General features: G+C 34.8%; 1 protein-coding gene across 1 annotated transcript in view; it reads right to left on the reverse strand.

Moving 5' to 3' along the window:
• The window catches only part of TBC1D23 (TBC1 domain family, member 23), a gene marked incomplete at its 3' end in the record, with an annotated part of 15461 nt that extends 4684 nt beyond the window's left edge, over positions 1 to 10777 (reverse strand). Inside the window, exons 1-8 of the mRNA XM_010011125.1 lie at positions 10731 to 10777; positions 9976 to 10087; positions 9631 to 9736; positions 6751 to 6955; positions 3583 to 3706; positions 1259 to 1383; positions 1103 to 1146; positions 42 to 145 (exon numbers count right to left, since the gene is read on the reverse strand). Of these exons, the coding sequence (XP_010009427.1) occupies positions 42 to 145; positions 1103 to 1146; positions 1259 to 1383; positions 3583 to 3706; positions 6751 to 6955; positions 9631 to 9736; positions 9976 to 10087; positions 10731 to 10777 (867 nt within the window). The remainder of the gene's footprint in view (positions 1 to 41; positions 146 to 1102; positions 1147 to 1258; positions 1384 to 3582; positions 3707 to 6750; positions 6956 to 9630; positions 9737 to 9975; positions 10088 to 10730) is intronic.
• Between the last annotated feature and the right edge of the window lie 6583 nt (positions 10778 to 17360).

The raw sequence follows: 17360 nt of genomic DNA on the forward strand, positions 1-17360 counted from the left end.
TGTCCAAAAAGAAAAGAATTTCAAAATTACTTCATTATTACCTTCCTGAAAGAAGCTGGAGTTTTGCTACAGTAATATTGTGCCAAAGAGAAGAGATCTTCTATATCTTCTAAATCAAGATTGGCTGGTGAAGTTTCCAAGAACTCTGAGACATACAAACAACTTAAGTGCACCATTATTTCATATAAAGAAAAGAAGCACCATACATATTTTCACATCATAAAATAACTTATTTTTTAACAAAGCATAACACAATTGAGTTTATTGGTTAAACATGAATGTTGATTCATTCTCCAGGTAGAAAGAGAACATAGAGGAAATACTCCTTATCTACAGGAAACCTATGCTAATTGCTAGAAGTTCAGATCTTCTGTGCAAATTATTTTTTACCATGCTCTTACATCTGTATAGTTTTAGTTTTCAGCTGTAATACTAAGTCAGCTGCCTTTTCTAAAGAGGACTGGCCAAGAGAATCCATAAAGCACAGTACTTAATCAGTGGTACTGTTATATAGATCCGGGATGGTAAGGGTGTAGTTCTGCAATATATGGCAAAGATGAAAAATTCCAAGCACCCTCATTTTTAACTACTAGAGATTATTAAATATATTTTATTATGCCATGTAAAAACCAAACAAAAAAACTACAAACAAACCCAAGGACAGGTGAAATTGTATCACAAGAAATTTAGTGTAATTTCTATAAAAAACCCAAAGAGGGTAAGACAAGAACAAAGAACTAGGCTCAAATCAAGTGCATATGAAGGTAATATGGAAAATGCACTGACTGCAATAGATTTAAAGAAAAATTTGAAAACTGCTGCTTTGGACTTAGAAATATGCTGACTGTTTCAAGTACTCCAAACTGAAGTATAAAACTAGGTGTGGGAGTACTAAAATGAAATAAAAGAATGTTAAAGACAGGGCAAATCTGATGCAGCAAAAGAATAGTTAGAAAGGACTTACTAGGTGAGGGGATTCATTAATGAGAAAATAACAGGGAAATAAATAATTCAGTTACTTAGCAATTACAAACAATAACGGGGATTGTATTACATGGTAAATATTTCACTAGCAGCTGAATAAAACAAAAGAAGTACTTACTTATCATTTCTTCTTTATCTGATTCTTGTGCTAAGATAACGTCTCTGAAAACAGTGAAATCACAGGCATAGATGAGTCAGTAAAATCAAAATGAAACAAAAGTGGATTAAAACATTGTCAGCAAGGAATGTTCCAAATAAGTAATTATACACTTACTTTGCATTGACAAGGATAATTAACATTAAGAAATAAATAAAGAATGGATCTGCTTGTTGTAGATATCCATCCCATATTGCCTGAGTGACTTCTGCTGAACAGTAATATGAGAAGAGGCTTCCAAGCTAAAAATTTGGAAAATAGTGTGAGAAAAAGCAATAACCAGGAACAATCTTATTGGGGCAACATTTTAAACAGAGATACAAGATATCTAAAAGAAAATAAAACCAACAACATTATGCTAAACCATGCATTTGCACAATGTATTGAAAGATAGTCCTACCCTCAAAAATAACTTTTATGGAAACACGGCAGTAATACTACAGATTTTCTGTCAATAAATATGCCTAGTGTGAAGGCAAACTCAGATGTATACTGTCAGCCTTGCAAATTCAACCAGAGAGAACACAATAATCAGGCTGGAATACTGTTTAGCTCATAGTCACTGCTAAATACCAACTAGACAATAAAAGAATGCATTTATACAACTAGCTTAGCAAATAGGACTTAGAAAGGATCCTGTAAACAACATTCTTTATTTTTCACAGTATAATTGAGCTAATTGAACACAGTGGCACATCAGTTTGACAATGTCACTTGATCAGCATTATATTATGATGCTCTGTGGCTGAGTAATTAAACATTTGCAAGCAACAGAAAATTTTCATGACCATTTAACAAATTGTTTGCCTGTTCCCATGCTCCTATTTAAAAATACATCTTCTCTGATACACAGAGTTCAAAGTGGATAAAAGAAAAAGTAGGAACTACTTTTCATACATGCCAGATAATATTTGCAATCACACCTAACTCAAATGCATACCAGCTGGCCTCAGAGGTCTTACTGAATGTGGTGATGCATACTAATTCTGTATCAACACAGCTACAGCTTTCAAAAGCTTGGTATCTGTTTTTAAACATTATCATGGAATATTTCAACACTTCCTAGTATATTTCTATAATAAAAGGTAATAAGATCTATCCAATTCTGAGTGAAACACAACTGAAGACAAAATGTCCCTGAACAATGAGCCAATGACAAGTCTTTGAATGTTGCTTATGTTTTGCTACCTATTAGAAATATCTCTACATAGGCTAAGTTTTTTGACAGATGAAACAAGGAATTTTAATATAATCTCATAGTATAAAATGTGGTTTAAGATTTTTTTTTTCCTAAGAGTGCACAGCAAACCCAATTGTGGTCTGGCAGCTCTACTAGCTTAATTCCTTACATCCCTTTCAAAGGGGAGATTTTTTTTTTTCCTAATGAATCATTGAACTCTTAATGAACAACTTCAAAGAAGTTCGTATTTGTTAAGGAAAATTGTATAGATATGTAAAAAGGGGAGATTCAGTAGTAAGTGACCTGATTCCTCTTTTGAAGGCTGACAACTGGCAAAAGGCAGATTTTGAGAATACGGAAACTCTTTCTGGAGACATTTTTATATTAAAATTGGTAGCAGCCTCAAAAAAAAAAAATCTTAAAAAACCCCAAACCCAGTAACAATCCTCCCCCCCCAATAAGGACCTTGCAGTTCATTAATTCATTTCAGTCTTATTTCTTAAACCAAAAGTAAATGGAGTTACAAATTTTTGCAAAGCCAACAGGCGTCAAAGAAAAGCCTAGAAGAGTTCATGAGTCACAAAGTCTTTATTAATTTACAGACTTTGCCTCTGTGAGCACTGCATCATGATTTTGTATTGCATATACTAAGAAGCACTGAAACATGAGAATTCTGCTGCTTTATGTTGTAGCTGCTATCCAAACTTTATTAAAAAAAAAAGATTGAGGTAAGCAATTTTACAATTACCCCAACTTGAGGCAGTTCTAAAGTTAAGGTGAGGAGGAAATGAAGAGCTGCAAAATATATGTGCCTATATTCTAAAAGGCATAGCACCATATGAGGCAGTCAAATATATCTATGAGCATGGAGGTTTTTAAAACCATTCACAGTTTTACTTTAAAAGACCTGTTAGGCTCATGTTTATCCATACATAAAACCATACACCTGCCCACTATAAAACTAACATCACAGCTGCTTACTTTTTGAGTGTCATTTGCTCTCATTCTTACTTATTCAAAGTAGTTACTAACATCAGTGGCCCAATTAACATCCATAACCATAAAAACGTGGCTTTAACATGACCTCACACCTTATGTTAAATGACCGAAGACAAAAAGCCCACACTACATTAAAACATGCAAATTATTTCAATATATGCAGTCCTAATCTCTTGTACGATTCTTCCATAAACTGGCAACATGTACTTAAATTTTAACAGAAATTTTTATTCATTATGTTTCCCTACTTTCACTTTATTACCCAGTTGAGTGCATATGAGTCTGGAGTCATCTTCTTAGTATCAAGAAAGGAGCAGAGTTCAGGCTCATGATACTGAAGAAGCAGTCTAAACAGATGAAATGGTCTTCCCTTCATAAAACAATCCCTAAAAAATAGCAGTGAAAATAATCATATACCTCTCCATAACATTCCAGTTGTCAGACTTACAGTAGCAATTCTTTATTATTTGTGATTATGTAATTTCCTATACTGTTCATTTAAGTCACAGGGACTGATCACGAAGTCAACTTTCCTCAAAAGTTAAAAAACAAACCAACCATAAAACCCACAAAGACTGAAACCGCCACTATATTAATAAAGTGGGAGAAATAATGAAACACTGCCAGTACTTGATAAGAATATATAATCAAAAGTATTTAAAGCAGATTTAAATATGTAAACAAGGGTAGAATGGTATCAGTGTTAACTGAAAATAGAATTAAAGCCCCCATACAAATAATTCTAATACAGCAACCAAAGGAAATATGAAAGTTTCTTATTTCATACATGGTAACAATTAAATGTCAATTCACTGAGCAGGAAACAAGCAGTATTTAAAATTAAGAAATGGTTGTTTAAAGACACTAGGAACAAATCTCAAGTGTTTAAAAACTTAAGCAAACTAGTGTGAAACCTGACACAGATCTCCAAACACAATTATCAACTTTCTTAAACAAGGGTGGTGAAATTCACAGCAAATTATATATAGAGATTCTTTTCTGAAATTATCACAAGAACTCTGACTTTCCATTAAATTAACAGGACAAAAAATTTTGAAGTGTGAAAAGAAGAAAATTTAGCCTAAGTATCTAGACTTGCACATAACTCTGTTTAAATGATCATTATGGCCAATTACTCCAGTCAGTCAGTCAGTCATTCTTTACCACCTTTTAACAGAAAGAATGGATATATACCCAAAAATAACTTAAAAAGAATCTTTCTAAATTTCTACTGACAATTGAACACCCTTGCTTAGACATTTTTCTGAACTGTTTTGCTCAATAATTTTTTACTTCTGGTACCTATCACAGTAATCAACCTGAAACAAATACCCAGTTTAAAAACAAGGCAAACAAGAACCAACCAACCAAGAACAACCCCCTTCCATTCCTTCCCCCTCCCAGAAAAAAAAAAACAACAAAAAACCCCCACTTATCAAGAATTATGAATTCCTGTACTTATCCATCACTTCCAATGCTGAAAGCCTCATGGAGGCAGCAGGCTGAACCATTGGAAGGACTGATAAGAAACAAAAGCAAAGCAAAAGCAATTTAAAAAAAATTTAGCTAAACAGAATTAAATTGCCCTGGAAACTAACCTATATTTCACTTTAGGAGAGGGTGGTTTGATGGTGGTGGTTTTTTGGAAGGAGAATTGGTGCTGGGGTTTTTTTTATGTTGTTTTTTTAAGTGAATGAAGTTGGTTTATACCCTCTGTTAGAGGTAACATTCATGTAAAGTAAGCAGATGTAATGCACTTTCCTCACGTGCTCCCTGGGAGGAGACACTTCCATTATCCAGCAGCTTTTTAATTGGTTTACTACTGTAGAAGCTCTCACACAAATCATTGTCTGCTCAACTGCGTATCTGAGATGGTGTTTTCTTCTATTTATGGCCCAAAGAATACTAAAGACCTTGGACTTTCATATTAACTCTTTCTTAATTTTGTACAGTTCAGAAAACTCACCATTCTAAAGAAAAAGCCGGAGGAAAAGAAAGACGGGTATCCACAGGATACTTTATACCAAAAGCCTTGAGAATAGGAGTGTTTCCAAAGAAAAACTCTTTCAAAACAAAAATGCGCAACCTCTCTCATCTAAAAAACCCTGTTATGCTTTTTCCCCCTTCCTCATTCTTCCTTTGTCTCGCTAGAGATTCTCTTTCAAAAAAAAAAAAAATCCAACAGATTATGCTGCACATTTTCTTCACCTCTTTTCAATAGTTTTGTCAGAATAAATTCCCAATAAATATTTCATGAAACTTAAAAAACATGAGAAAGCGTGAATAAGAAGTTTATGATTTAAAAAACAAAACCAACAGAAAGTTAAAAATGAATCTTTTATCATATAGCAGTGATGGCCCAGCAGTCAAACATCAAATTGAGACCAACTGACCTAAGTGGAGATTTGCAAGTCTACTATAAATTGCTTTTCTATGTCTTTCATTTTTGTTCCCAGTCATTTCGCGGAGGGGGGGAAGAGAAACCAGCCTACATCTTGTTAAAACACCACCAGATTCTTCCAGAGAAACTCAAATACTAAACACTCTGAAAACCTTCATTGAAAGTACAGTCGTCAGAATTACCTGACCATAATGCCACTATCCTCAAACAGTCCACAGAGTCCAACAGTATTTTATATCAGAAATTAGTCAAGTGATAGGACCGATAAATGCTTCCTGTCATGGCACCAAATACACACTTTTCATATTATGGGCACACATCCAAGTAGCTGGGCTAGAATCTCCTCCCTTGGGATTCAGACTAAGACCTTGAATTACAGACTATCCGTGTATTATTTCACAATGTCTTAACCAGAAGCCCCTGTAGCCTCGCTGGAAAGTTGTGGTGCTACTCCAACATACAGAAAAAAATATTTTAGTGAGAGCACCTATACAACAGCACGAGACACTCCATTTTTACTTTTTATTAGAAAAATAATAATCTAACAACTTAAGAAATAATTTCAGTCCCAAGTCAGTAGAAAACAGGGAAAACATCAACTACTTCTTCTAAAGAGCTTTTGAGACTTAATTAGTGCTTATGAAGTACTTTGAAGTAACAGAGACAGAAGCATTTTAGATAGCAAAAATGCTATGAAAAGAAATAAAAATGCTTTCATATAACGTATGTGAATTAGATGGTTCCTAAACAACTATTTTGATACTGCATGAAACAACAGTTGTTCTTTAAAAGGCACATTGAGTCTACATCATTCACATACTAGCTCTTTACATCTTAAACCAACTCGCTAATCTCCTTGACTTCAAAATATAAGGAATTGAAAATGGTTCAATTTATTAGCATATGAAGGAATCTGACAGCTTTGCTATTAACAGTGCTACCCTAGCTGAAACCAACATGCACATTCTTTCAGAAAATACTTTTAATGCCAATGAAAACAGTACACAGGCAAAAGAAAGAGAGCTTTACCTTGGGATGAATTTATTCATGACAGCATAAAAGCAGTTGTACAAATCACTTCGTGGCAAATGAAGTTGCACCAGAGGTTTGAGTAGATAAATCCAGCCAAGGCAAGAACTGTATTTAACATTGCGTGATTTACAATAAAAAGTAATAACAGACTCTATATCCAAAAGTAGTACTGACTTCTCGTCTTCTGGCACTGACAACTGGTCTGAAATAAGCACAGCAATATAAACTGTATTAACAGTCATTCAAGAACTTGAATGAGATTATTTTATTAACAATCGTACCAATGGAGCGGGGGGGGGGGAAAGGAAAAAAAAAAGGCAACAAAAAAAGACGAACAAAAACCAAGCAGCTTGGATTAAATGCTTACAGAACGGCTTCCAAAAAGGCATTAAAATACAAATGATTTTATAACTCCAGTAGGATAAGGTATTTAAATATCACAACAACATGATGAAAGAACTTTGGTGTTTCCAGGATTTATATGAAACAAAAGAGGTAGATTCTTTTAATGCAGAGAATGCCCCTCTATTTGGTGTGTTCAGCGCATAACTTTATGTTCGACTCTACACCAAGCTCATTTGAATTTCAACATAGATCAACCCACAATGCATACTTCCAATACCCAAAAGCCCACTGACAAGCAAATTTATGAAAATCAGTAGTCTGAAATCAGGTCAGCTTACAGACTTAAATGTTAGTATTAACATATAAAACACATTTTTAATCTCTACTTTAATGTAATTTTCCTAACTATTTTAAATTTGGGGCTGTTAGGGTAACTAGAAAAAGAAAGGATTTGACTACTTACAACTACACCTGGCTTTTAAATTTGATTTGGTACTGTTGCTAATCAGAAGATAAACATTTATAAAAATTTGAAACAATGTACTACATTATATAAAATATTGTATGTTCGTGGCAAAGATGTCCCCTATTTAACGCCAGACTAATTCTGAACCCTTCATCTATACTGTTGCGTTTGGATGAAGATTGGCCCAAAAAAAGGACACAAAACTAGTTATGTAATTAAGGTAACAGGCTAAACGCTTTTTAAATACTGTCATCATTGAGTTGGATACATACACAAAGCTTAGGTTTTAATTAGTTCCAAAGGTCTTCCTGCACAGACTTTTATTTAAAAGGCTGACGACACACTTCAGAAAAAGTCCTGGCATCCACCTCACTTGAGGCAATGAATCAAAGGCATACTAAAACATGTCAGTACCATACACCAAATTATGCCTTCCTTCATATGATGAAACAACTACTTAGCTTACTTACAGTTAAATATACTGATATTTATTATACAAACTGCAGTGAAACCAGACTTTAGCGTAAGTTCATAGGATTTTCACGTTAATATTTAAACACCTTGAGATTTTTTAATGACAAATATTAAATATGCTTACCAAATTATGTATTTCATAAATAAATTTATGTTTTAATCCACTCACATAATGTCAATTTTACTATAGCTAAACTGACTTACAGTAATAGAAGGAATAACTGTGTTATGTCTGGGACAGAGAGAAGAGATGCCCACACACGACATTAATGCAGTGGCATTAATCAGTGGCATAAAGTGAACATTTTCCCCCTCAATTACAATAAGCCCATGAGTCTCACTACTGTTAATAAAGTTTTTAATTCAGAAGTCTTTAATACTTTCCCATCAAAGCCAATCAATATTTGGCATTTCCTTTCCTCTACCTCTCAGGACAATAAAATAATATATAAAATTCAAATGCCATCTGAGGATTTATTTTGAATTTGGTTACTACTTGCTTTGCCAAAACATGGAAATAGAGAGATTTAATTCAACCCAAAACGGCAATCCCTATAGAACCTTCATTCTGAACTAATTTTAATTTTATTAGTTTCATCCATTTAATATTGTTACATATTACAAAGTATTTTCCAATAAAGACAAAAGGACAACTAACAGACACTGAAGTGCTTAATTATTTATGTTATAAACACTAACCAGGACATTTTTCCATTTTCCTGAAAAGACACTGTGGGAATTCACCTCTCTCTAGAATTCCCCCGTTCTAGAGCTAGAAATCGTAGAAATGCATTTTAGAAGTGGTAGACATGTATGCATGCAATAACTCCATTCTCTGCTTTAACTTTCAATTATGCAAGAATAAATTAAAGCATGACAAGTAATAAAATAGAAGATTCTCTTATTGATACCAGAAGTAGTCGTATCCTTACTTATGAGTCAGCATTGACTCCATCACTGATATTAATGCTGTTGCATGCTATCAGGGATTTGGCCATTTTTGTGATGAGCTACCAACCAGATCCTTTCACAGCCCCTTACAGACATACTGGAACATTATTTCCAATGTCTTGGCAGCATCTTGTTTTCAAAACTAAAACCTATAATTTTTGCTGAAAATGGTATTAAAAAATACCCTTCTTAAAAAAAGTCTTTAAAGTCCAAAATGTTTAGTATATATCTTGCTTTCAAGGTTACATGTGTTTTGGTGCTACATCTGCTTTTCAGATTAAGAACCAGTCTTAGATAATTAAAAACTTGAAGGACACTATAGAGAAAGTGTCTGGTTTAAATGATGGGGCTTGGAAAAAAATGACAATTTTTTCAACTCCTGAAGATTCCTGACCATACATACTAACAAGCTAGTATTTTCAACATCCATAATGTTACCCATCGCAGAGTCAGAGTACAGATAAGATACTACTGTTTTCTAATGATTTCTTACTGATTTTCTCTGCTCTCTCATCTTCCACCTCAAAGCTTCCTCCAAAATGTAAACATAATTCAGATTATTTAATTCAAATAACAAAGTCCTAAGACAACTGAGAATACAGAAGTTTTCACATAAGTGATCTAAATGTAATTGAACTTACCAATTAGCTCTTGGCAATCCTTATGAATTATACTCTGTTCAGGTAGGTCTAAAGAGCCATCCCAGGATGCTAGGCTGTCCCCCTTTCCTACAACATTAAGTGCAATCTGAAAAGAAAAACAGAAAACCCTCTAAGCATTTTAGTGTCCTTTTGTAGTTACCCAATTACTGAACTCAGTAATTTAACTCAATAAAGACGAATATTCTAAAACTGAATCAACATACATGCATATTTAAATTCCAGTCCTACATCCCTCCTGTAGAGATGCCTGGTAATTAAATAATTTACCTCAAATCAAACACAACTTCAAGTATTTCTTGTTTCTTGATTTAAGATCATATTTACCTTCCAGACTTTGGCCCTCAGATCAGCAGGCAACTGCCTTCCTTGAATGATATTTCTCACAGTTTCAAGATCACAGCCTCCTTCTTCTAAAGCGTCTGCAAGATCTTTTTCCCTACAACAATGATATGTTTTATGCTTATTAAAAATTAATTATACAGTATTTTCCAATGTTTATCTATTAAACAGATGTAGACTGGAAGCTACTATCAGGCAAAACCCACACATACATAAACATATATTAAGGCAGTTTGGCAATTACTAAAAATAAATATTTGCAAGATGTTATTTGTCCTTTATTTTTCAGGCTGCTTGTTCAACTCCTAATTCTATTCAATTTATATACAAGAAGTTATAGTTTACAACTTCAGAGATACACAGCAAATTTTCACTCACACACAATGCATTCAAAGCAAACATTACACCTAAATGACATGGTGGAGTTCTTTTAAATAAAATATTAGATGACCTAGAAGCCAGAAAACTTATTTCAAAAGTCAGCTTTAACCCCATCCTTCCCTGAAATGGGAAAGAGCCTTTTAGTCAAACTCAGATTTAGTTAACTAGTTCTAGTACTGTAAGTGTAGACATACACACAAGATTGAATTAAAACATACAAAAATGTTAATAATAGCATAGAACGCAGCAAAATACACAAATTCACAAGACAGTCAAACAGTAATGACATTTAAATTGCCTTAGTAAACAACAGAAGGTCATAAGCTTCATAGATAAGGAACGCATTCAGAAATTATTACTTTGCAATCTCTCTGATAGCTTCTGCAGACTGTTTCAACGGTTCCATGCTGTCAATGAGACAACCACATCTGATGATTTCAGGAATTTCAATATCATGTAGCAGAGCAGTGGCAAAACACGAGGTTCACTGGAAAAACAGCAACGGCAGTGATACATAGGTCCCATAGGCAAAACTTCTCCCTTTCTGTATTTTCTTAATTGTTATCTACTAGCTGTGACATATGCCTTAAGAAAGGCTTTATAGCCAGAGCAAAACACAAGAGGATGACTGTTTATCCAAGACAGACATTCAAGTATGAAGATGCATTCCTTGTGAATAACACATCTATTTATACACATGGAGTAACAGATGTTAAAGTGTTATCAGTATAATTCTCAATTACTCCACGTTACACACTATGTAGTCAATTCCAAATACCCATGGAAAAAGAATGTCAGCTGTTGAGCTCTTGGCTACTTCTTTAATTTGCATATATCCACAACTGACTCCTTGACATGAAGGTTCTCAAGTTTGGTCTCTTGAGAGCTTATGACACACGCTGCTGATTTCCTAAGTATCACCGATTTTGATCAAAAGATTAAAATCACCATTCTGTAAGAATGTATGCATATACTTAACAATAAGCCACAAGCTATAGCCTTACTTAAGATTTCTCAAAGTATTTATGAGTTTGAAGAGCAAGCATTTTCCTTGCATTACATGAGCCAGTTTCTTTGCCAGTGCTTTTTGGTAGCATTTTAAAAGCATATTTCAAACATACACTGGGGCACAACTAATAGTCTATTTTCTTCAAGTAATTTTGAAAATCTGGATGAAAGAAAGCACAGTTTGCAAAAAGTGTGACTTGCCTTATTTTCTTGTACTTTTAAAAAAAAAAAATCCCAAAGCCCACTTAGAACTACAGGCCGCACAGCTGACTACCCCTTTCCTGAGGCAGAAATAGGGAGGGGAGCACCCATACACACTTGCACTTACATCACCTATCCTGTTGTCCAATTGTGTACATAAAGATCAATGCTACAGAAGTTAAACTACCAAATCAGTTCATCCTGAATAAAAATCAAGTAATTCCAGGACATTTACATGAAGAGTCCTAGCGCTCAGAAGATTTTCATGAGCTCTGGGATGACCCATCTTCAACAGAAGCCAACATCAAACATCAGCTGAAGAGAAAAAAAGAGACCTGCATTGAATGTTTCACAGACCCAAGAGTACTAATTCTACCAGGCACTAGTACTTAATATTCACAGCTTAAAAAGCTGTGCATGGGTTAAAATCAAGATCAGCTTCAAATGTGTGCTTCCTCTGTTTGTTTGATAATATATTATTATTTGAAAATCTTCATACTGTCATTCACACTTTGTACACTGTATATATGACAGGCAAATGTTTACTACTTCATCCTAAAAAGCAAGAAATTGATATGCCCATCTCCCACATGAAGAAACGTGATGCATTACCCACATTGAGTTAAATGAAATAACAGCAGGGGTGGAAAAATACATTACTCTATTACAACTCAATTAGCTACTCCTTTCCTCTATCAACTCCCAAGAGTGCTCACAAGCTAGAATTAAGGACTTTTCAAAGATTAAGAACATTATTTTCTAAGAAATATTCTATTCAGGCTAACTTGCAAAGTACAAAGTATGAAAGTGATTTTGACACTTGAACACGGGTCCACCGGCTGTGTTTCACTGTATTTCAGTGTTGCACTATAAATATTCCAGTAAACTGCTAGCAATCTGGATCCTCGTCTTTCATGAGTAAAGATCAGCTAGGAAGTCTTCTGTTCTTACGGACAATTATTATACTTACTTTGGAATGAATGCAGTACTTCTACTTATGGGCAAATTCCCCCAGACCACAACATCCTTACTTTCTGCTCTACCATGGATACAGTGCCTATTTCTGGATGGCATTCAAAATTTTGGTTAGATGCGTAGCATTCCAGCCTATATCCAAGCCTGAAAGTTTAGTTCCCATAAGACATATTGTTCTAAAAGTCAAAATGTACAAAGATGCTATTAGTGTATCTGGAGTAAATTTCCACACCTACAGAAGGATCTCTGAAATTCATGCCATTCTGGTAAGATATTATAATCGACAGGTAACAAACTTCATGGATATTCACCATAGCTTTTTAAATTTTTAGCTAAAGCACTTAAAATGTGAGAGAAACCTGGAGATAATAAAAAATGATCAACTACTGGGAATTCAGTTTCAGCCATTTAAAAAAAAAAAAAGTCTTATTATTTTACTTATACATGAGGTACTTCATAACAATCACTAATAGATACTAATGAAGGGACTAAAAATTGTGGGGATGTGAACAGCAAGACAGTAGGAAGTGTTTCAATAAACTACAAATACGTGGGAAAAGGCATATAGTATTAAAAAAACCCCTATAATCAATCAGTAGATTACAATGCCTGAAATGTACCTTGTAAAGTCCATTATGTCTGCTCATTTGCTATTAGGAAAGCAAGTTCCCTTTGAGCTGCTTCCTCCAAGCCAAACTACATTTTTGGGAAAAAAAAAATACTACAAAAGTTTAAAGCTTTCATTTCTGATAGGCACACTTCTAATACTAATTTGGTTTTTTCACAGCTCAACAGTATCTTCATTATCTAGAACACACCAGTTCAAAACAAGATGATCACCCTTTTTTCCATATACACTGAATTTACTACTGCCTGTGAAAGATATTAGTGGCCTAAAAGAGGGTTAAAATAAATACTCCCACTTAGATTATACTGCTTACCAAACTGCTTCTCATATTCTGACCACCGATCTGATGCTGATGTAACACTTGAAAAACTTCCTTTTTTCTTCGACACCCCTCAAGTGACACACTCTTCATAGCTGCTCATTATATGCTTTAGTAGGCCAGCACCACTTCCAGTGTAAGAAGTTTTAAAACATCTTCACACATCATTCCCGTTTTCCCTAAATCAGAAGCAAGGCTGCTACCAGCCGACTCCTTACCAGAAGTAATCAATTTTAGCTTCTACAACATCACTGTCTCCTAGCACATCAAACGCACCCAGTCTGCAAGTTTTCATGTACTTCTGATAACTGTAGCACACAAAGACATGGCACACATATAGCAATGCTGCCATCACAATTATGAGGACTGACTGTATATATCCATCTTAGCGCCTGACTGGACTAATTTATTCTAATGTATTTTTATTATTTTTGTAGCTAAGGTTGAACTAAACTCTGTATTAAGCAAAGTACTTTACTTGAAAAAGCTCACAATAACATACATGCAGTAACAGCAAACAAGGTTTACTTAAAAGAAAACCATGCAAGTGAACAGGGCTCATGAAAATTTCCAAACTGCTAATATTAGTTTATTTTTATAGTCATCATTCAACCTTCTCACAGCAAAGAACACAACTTCCCACCATAGGAAATTATCTGTATAAAAGCTTTCCCCCCCCACTCCCAGAAATACACTTTTATATAATCTGGTTACTCTGGTTCCTACTTTTAATTGAGGATTCTCCTGATAACTGGAAAAAAGCCTCAACAATAGTTATATTAAACTAAAAGTAATGAGTATTTGTTCTCTATGGAAAACAAACAAACAAAAAGTCAATCCCTCACATTTACTCAAAATATCTATTGTATTTAGAACACCACTGACTATTCATTTTCTTCTAATGGAATTTTGGAGAAAAACATTAATTCAATGACATCTTCTATTTTTTCCCCCAACTGTGTTAATTTCATGCTTAACTGCAATGGATTTTTTTGTTCATGTACTTTCAGAAGAAATATCATGACTTGAATCACTAATAATCCTGATACTAAGCACAGAAAAGATACATATGCACTAGTTTTGCCACCCTGTTGTCTGAAGCAGTTGGAATGTATTTTGAGAACCGTAAGATGAATGACTCCAATGCAAAGTTAAATGCACAGGAACAATTCCATCTGTGGTTACGGTTATATTTAGTTAGTTCAGGTCTTAACTTTCAAGTACAGATCTTAAAGTAAAAAATACTACTTAATCAAGTTCCCTGAAGCTCAGGTATTAAAGAAAGATCCGCAGAAAGGTTTTAGAAATTAATTTGTTACTGTTTATATCTTTATCTGTTTGAGAACCTGAACCTCTCTCTCTCCTTTGTGTTTCACAGCATTCTTAGTTTTGGACACAGATATGCCTTCCAGCATCAAATACCACCAGCAATTTCTCAAATTAATTTTTTTAGAATATAGCAAATAGCTAAAAAAGCACCCCAAAAACAACAACAAAAAAACACCCAAAAACCAAAGTCTGAGATTTCTTCTCATTTTAAAATCAAAACTGTTGATAACTTCCTGTGTCTACTGAAGCAATAAAGATTATAATCTCATCTTTCAGTAACTCCATACATAAGTTTGGGGTAGTGGTGTAGAGAGGGTTTGGTTGGTTTTGAATTGTATTGTAATGTGGCAAATCTTCCTGATTTTTGTTGAACAAAACCACCAAGCAGTCAGCACAGATGTTGAGGGGTTTAATTTATCATTAGTTTGTGTGCGTCCTGAATTCATTTACACCAGCACATGCATGTTGACCCAGGAAATACAAAAAGGGCATTTTATGTTAATAAGCATGTCTAGATTCTATGTGCTCAAGGCGCTGTCACAGTCTCTGAACACAAAATTACATCTGCCTTTGGATCCCACTAAGGAACCGAATAGAGGACAAGGAATCAGCACTGCTGGTTTTGTTCCCAAAGGAGTTCAGGTGTACACACATATAATTTTTTGTATTCAGCTGGGGTTTTTTAAACATGAAATGTTATTGTACAGTCCTACATACCTCAAAACTATGACAATGCAGTAATTTACACCAAAAAGTTGATTCAAATGATACATACCATATTTAGAAAAATAACCGTTCAACAATGTTCAGGTATGTACACAAGACCAGAGTTTAAATCAATAAATGAAAAAGAAAGCATTCCACTGAAGCAGGCTTAAAAACAAAACCCAACCAATCAAACTAACAAAACCAAAAAGCAAACACACAAACAAACAAAAAAAACCCAAACCCAAAACAAAGGAAAAAAAAACAAAGCAAAAAAACCACAAAAGCCAAACCAAACCAAAAACCCCAAACCACAACAAAACCAAAGAGCCATGCGAAGTTTCTAAACAAGCAATAGGAAATACAACTTTATGTTCATTATTCACAGGGTACAGATTTAGTAACAGGATGTATTCTGGCATATTAATGCAGTATTTAAGCATAAACCTCTTGAACTGTTCCCATAAAGACTTACAAAACTTCTTCTAAGGAATGCCTTCCAATTTGCCTTTTCTAGTAGCAGCAGCATATCAAATTTACTACAGTTACATTTTGAAGCTGCCAGTCAGAATGGCAACACTGCACACTGCGCCTTGAAATATGTCTGGAAACAGTGCTGTGCTGCATTCTTAACAGAAATTTTGGCAGTTTGTTGTGATCTGGGATCACAACATTCCACATTAGTAATGAAAGAGGTTTCAAGTATTTCTCAGAGATATTTCAACATGGATTTTATTAAATATCCAGAGTTGTATTTCAAAGTGTCAAGATTGCACTGTCAATGAGTCTGCCCTTAACTTAATTACATGTCCCAGTAGTCAGGTCTGTATTTAAAAATAACGCTTATGCAACCCTGTACATATAGAAAGTACTTCATAAATTCTGAAGTTGTAACTAAAAGCAAAAAAGGCTAAAAAACTACACCAACTCACTTTCATTTGTTAGTAAATGATACTTAGTTGTTTTACCCGAAAGCTGGATTTGTAGAACCAGCCTAGACAAAGAACAAATACCAGATGCGTCTGTGTCAATTCTGGCTTTTTTATAGTGAGCTATCTATGTGCATAGTTAGCAAGAAACTTTGAATTTGCCACATGAAATAAAACCCAAAAGCAAAAAGATCAGATTGGAAACGATCATAAAAATCAAATCTGTAAGATAATTGTTTGAAAAGCGTGTACGTGGAAAGGACAAAGAGCAATGCTGTGTCACAGAGCCGCAGAAAGAAAGGAAATAACATGCAACATAGAAGTGCAGAGAAAAACAGTGAAGATGCACAGAAGTGGAGATGTGGGGTGCTGTAAGAATAGCTTCAGTGTTTAAACACAATGTTTAAGTCTCAGCTATCTTGAGAAAACACGCATGCAACAAATACTAAAATCACATCACTGTTACCATCAAAATGATCCTATACACGCTCCAGAAATAGTGTTTATTCTTGTCCTAGAGGTTCAATGTAAAATCCATTGTAAGTAATAGCTGCACTAGAGGAGAGTGGCAAGCAAAATCATTCAAAAAACAAGTCAGAACCTACTGCTGTCACCCGTGCTTGAGTGGATACACACAGAGAGAGGAAGCTGAACTGAACAAAGCAACTCCACTCCAGGCAGACAGGCACACACATGGAGTAGCGCCTACCGCCTATTAAAGCTATCATCTTAAACTGGACCAACCACCTCGGTCCGGGCTGGGCTCGGGCAGAGGCCGCCCTGTTTCTCCCTTGTTTTGACGGCGGCCCTTCCTCTTTCGGGACCGAGCAGCTCCTGAGCGCCCAGAAGCGCTTGCCCCAGGGCTCGTCCCAGGCTCCCACTGCCCTGGGGCTGC

The sequence above is a fragment of the Nestor notabilis genome, unplaced genomic scaffold (genome assembly GCF_000696875.1).
Source record: "Nestor notabilis isolate BGI_N333 unplaced genomic scaffold, ASM69687v1 scaffold6503, whole genome shotgun sequence".
In the NCBI taxonomy this organism is placed as follows: Eukaryota; Metazoa; Chordata; class Aves; order Psittaciformes; family Psittacidae; genus Nestor; species Nestor notabilis.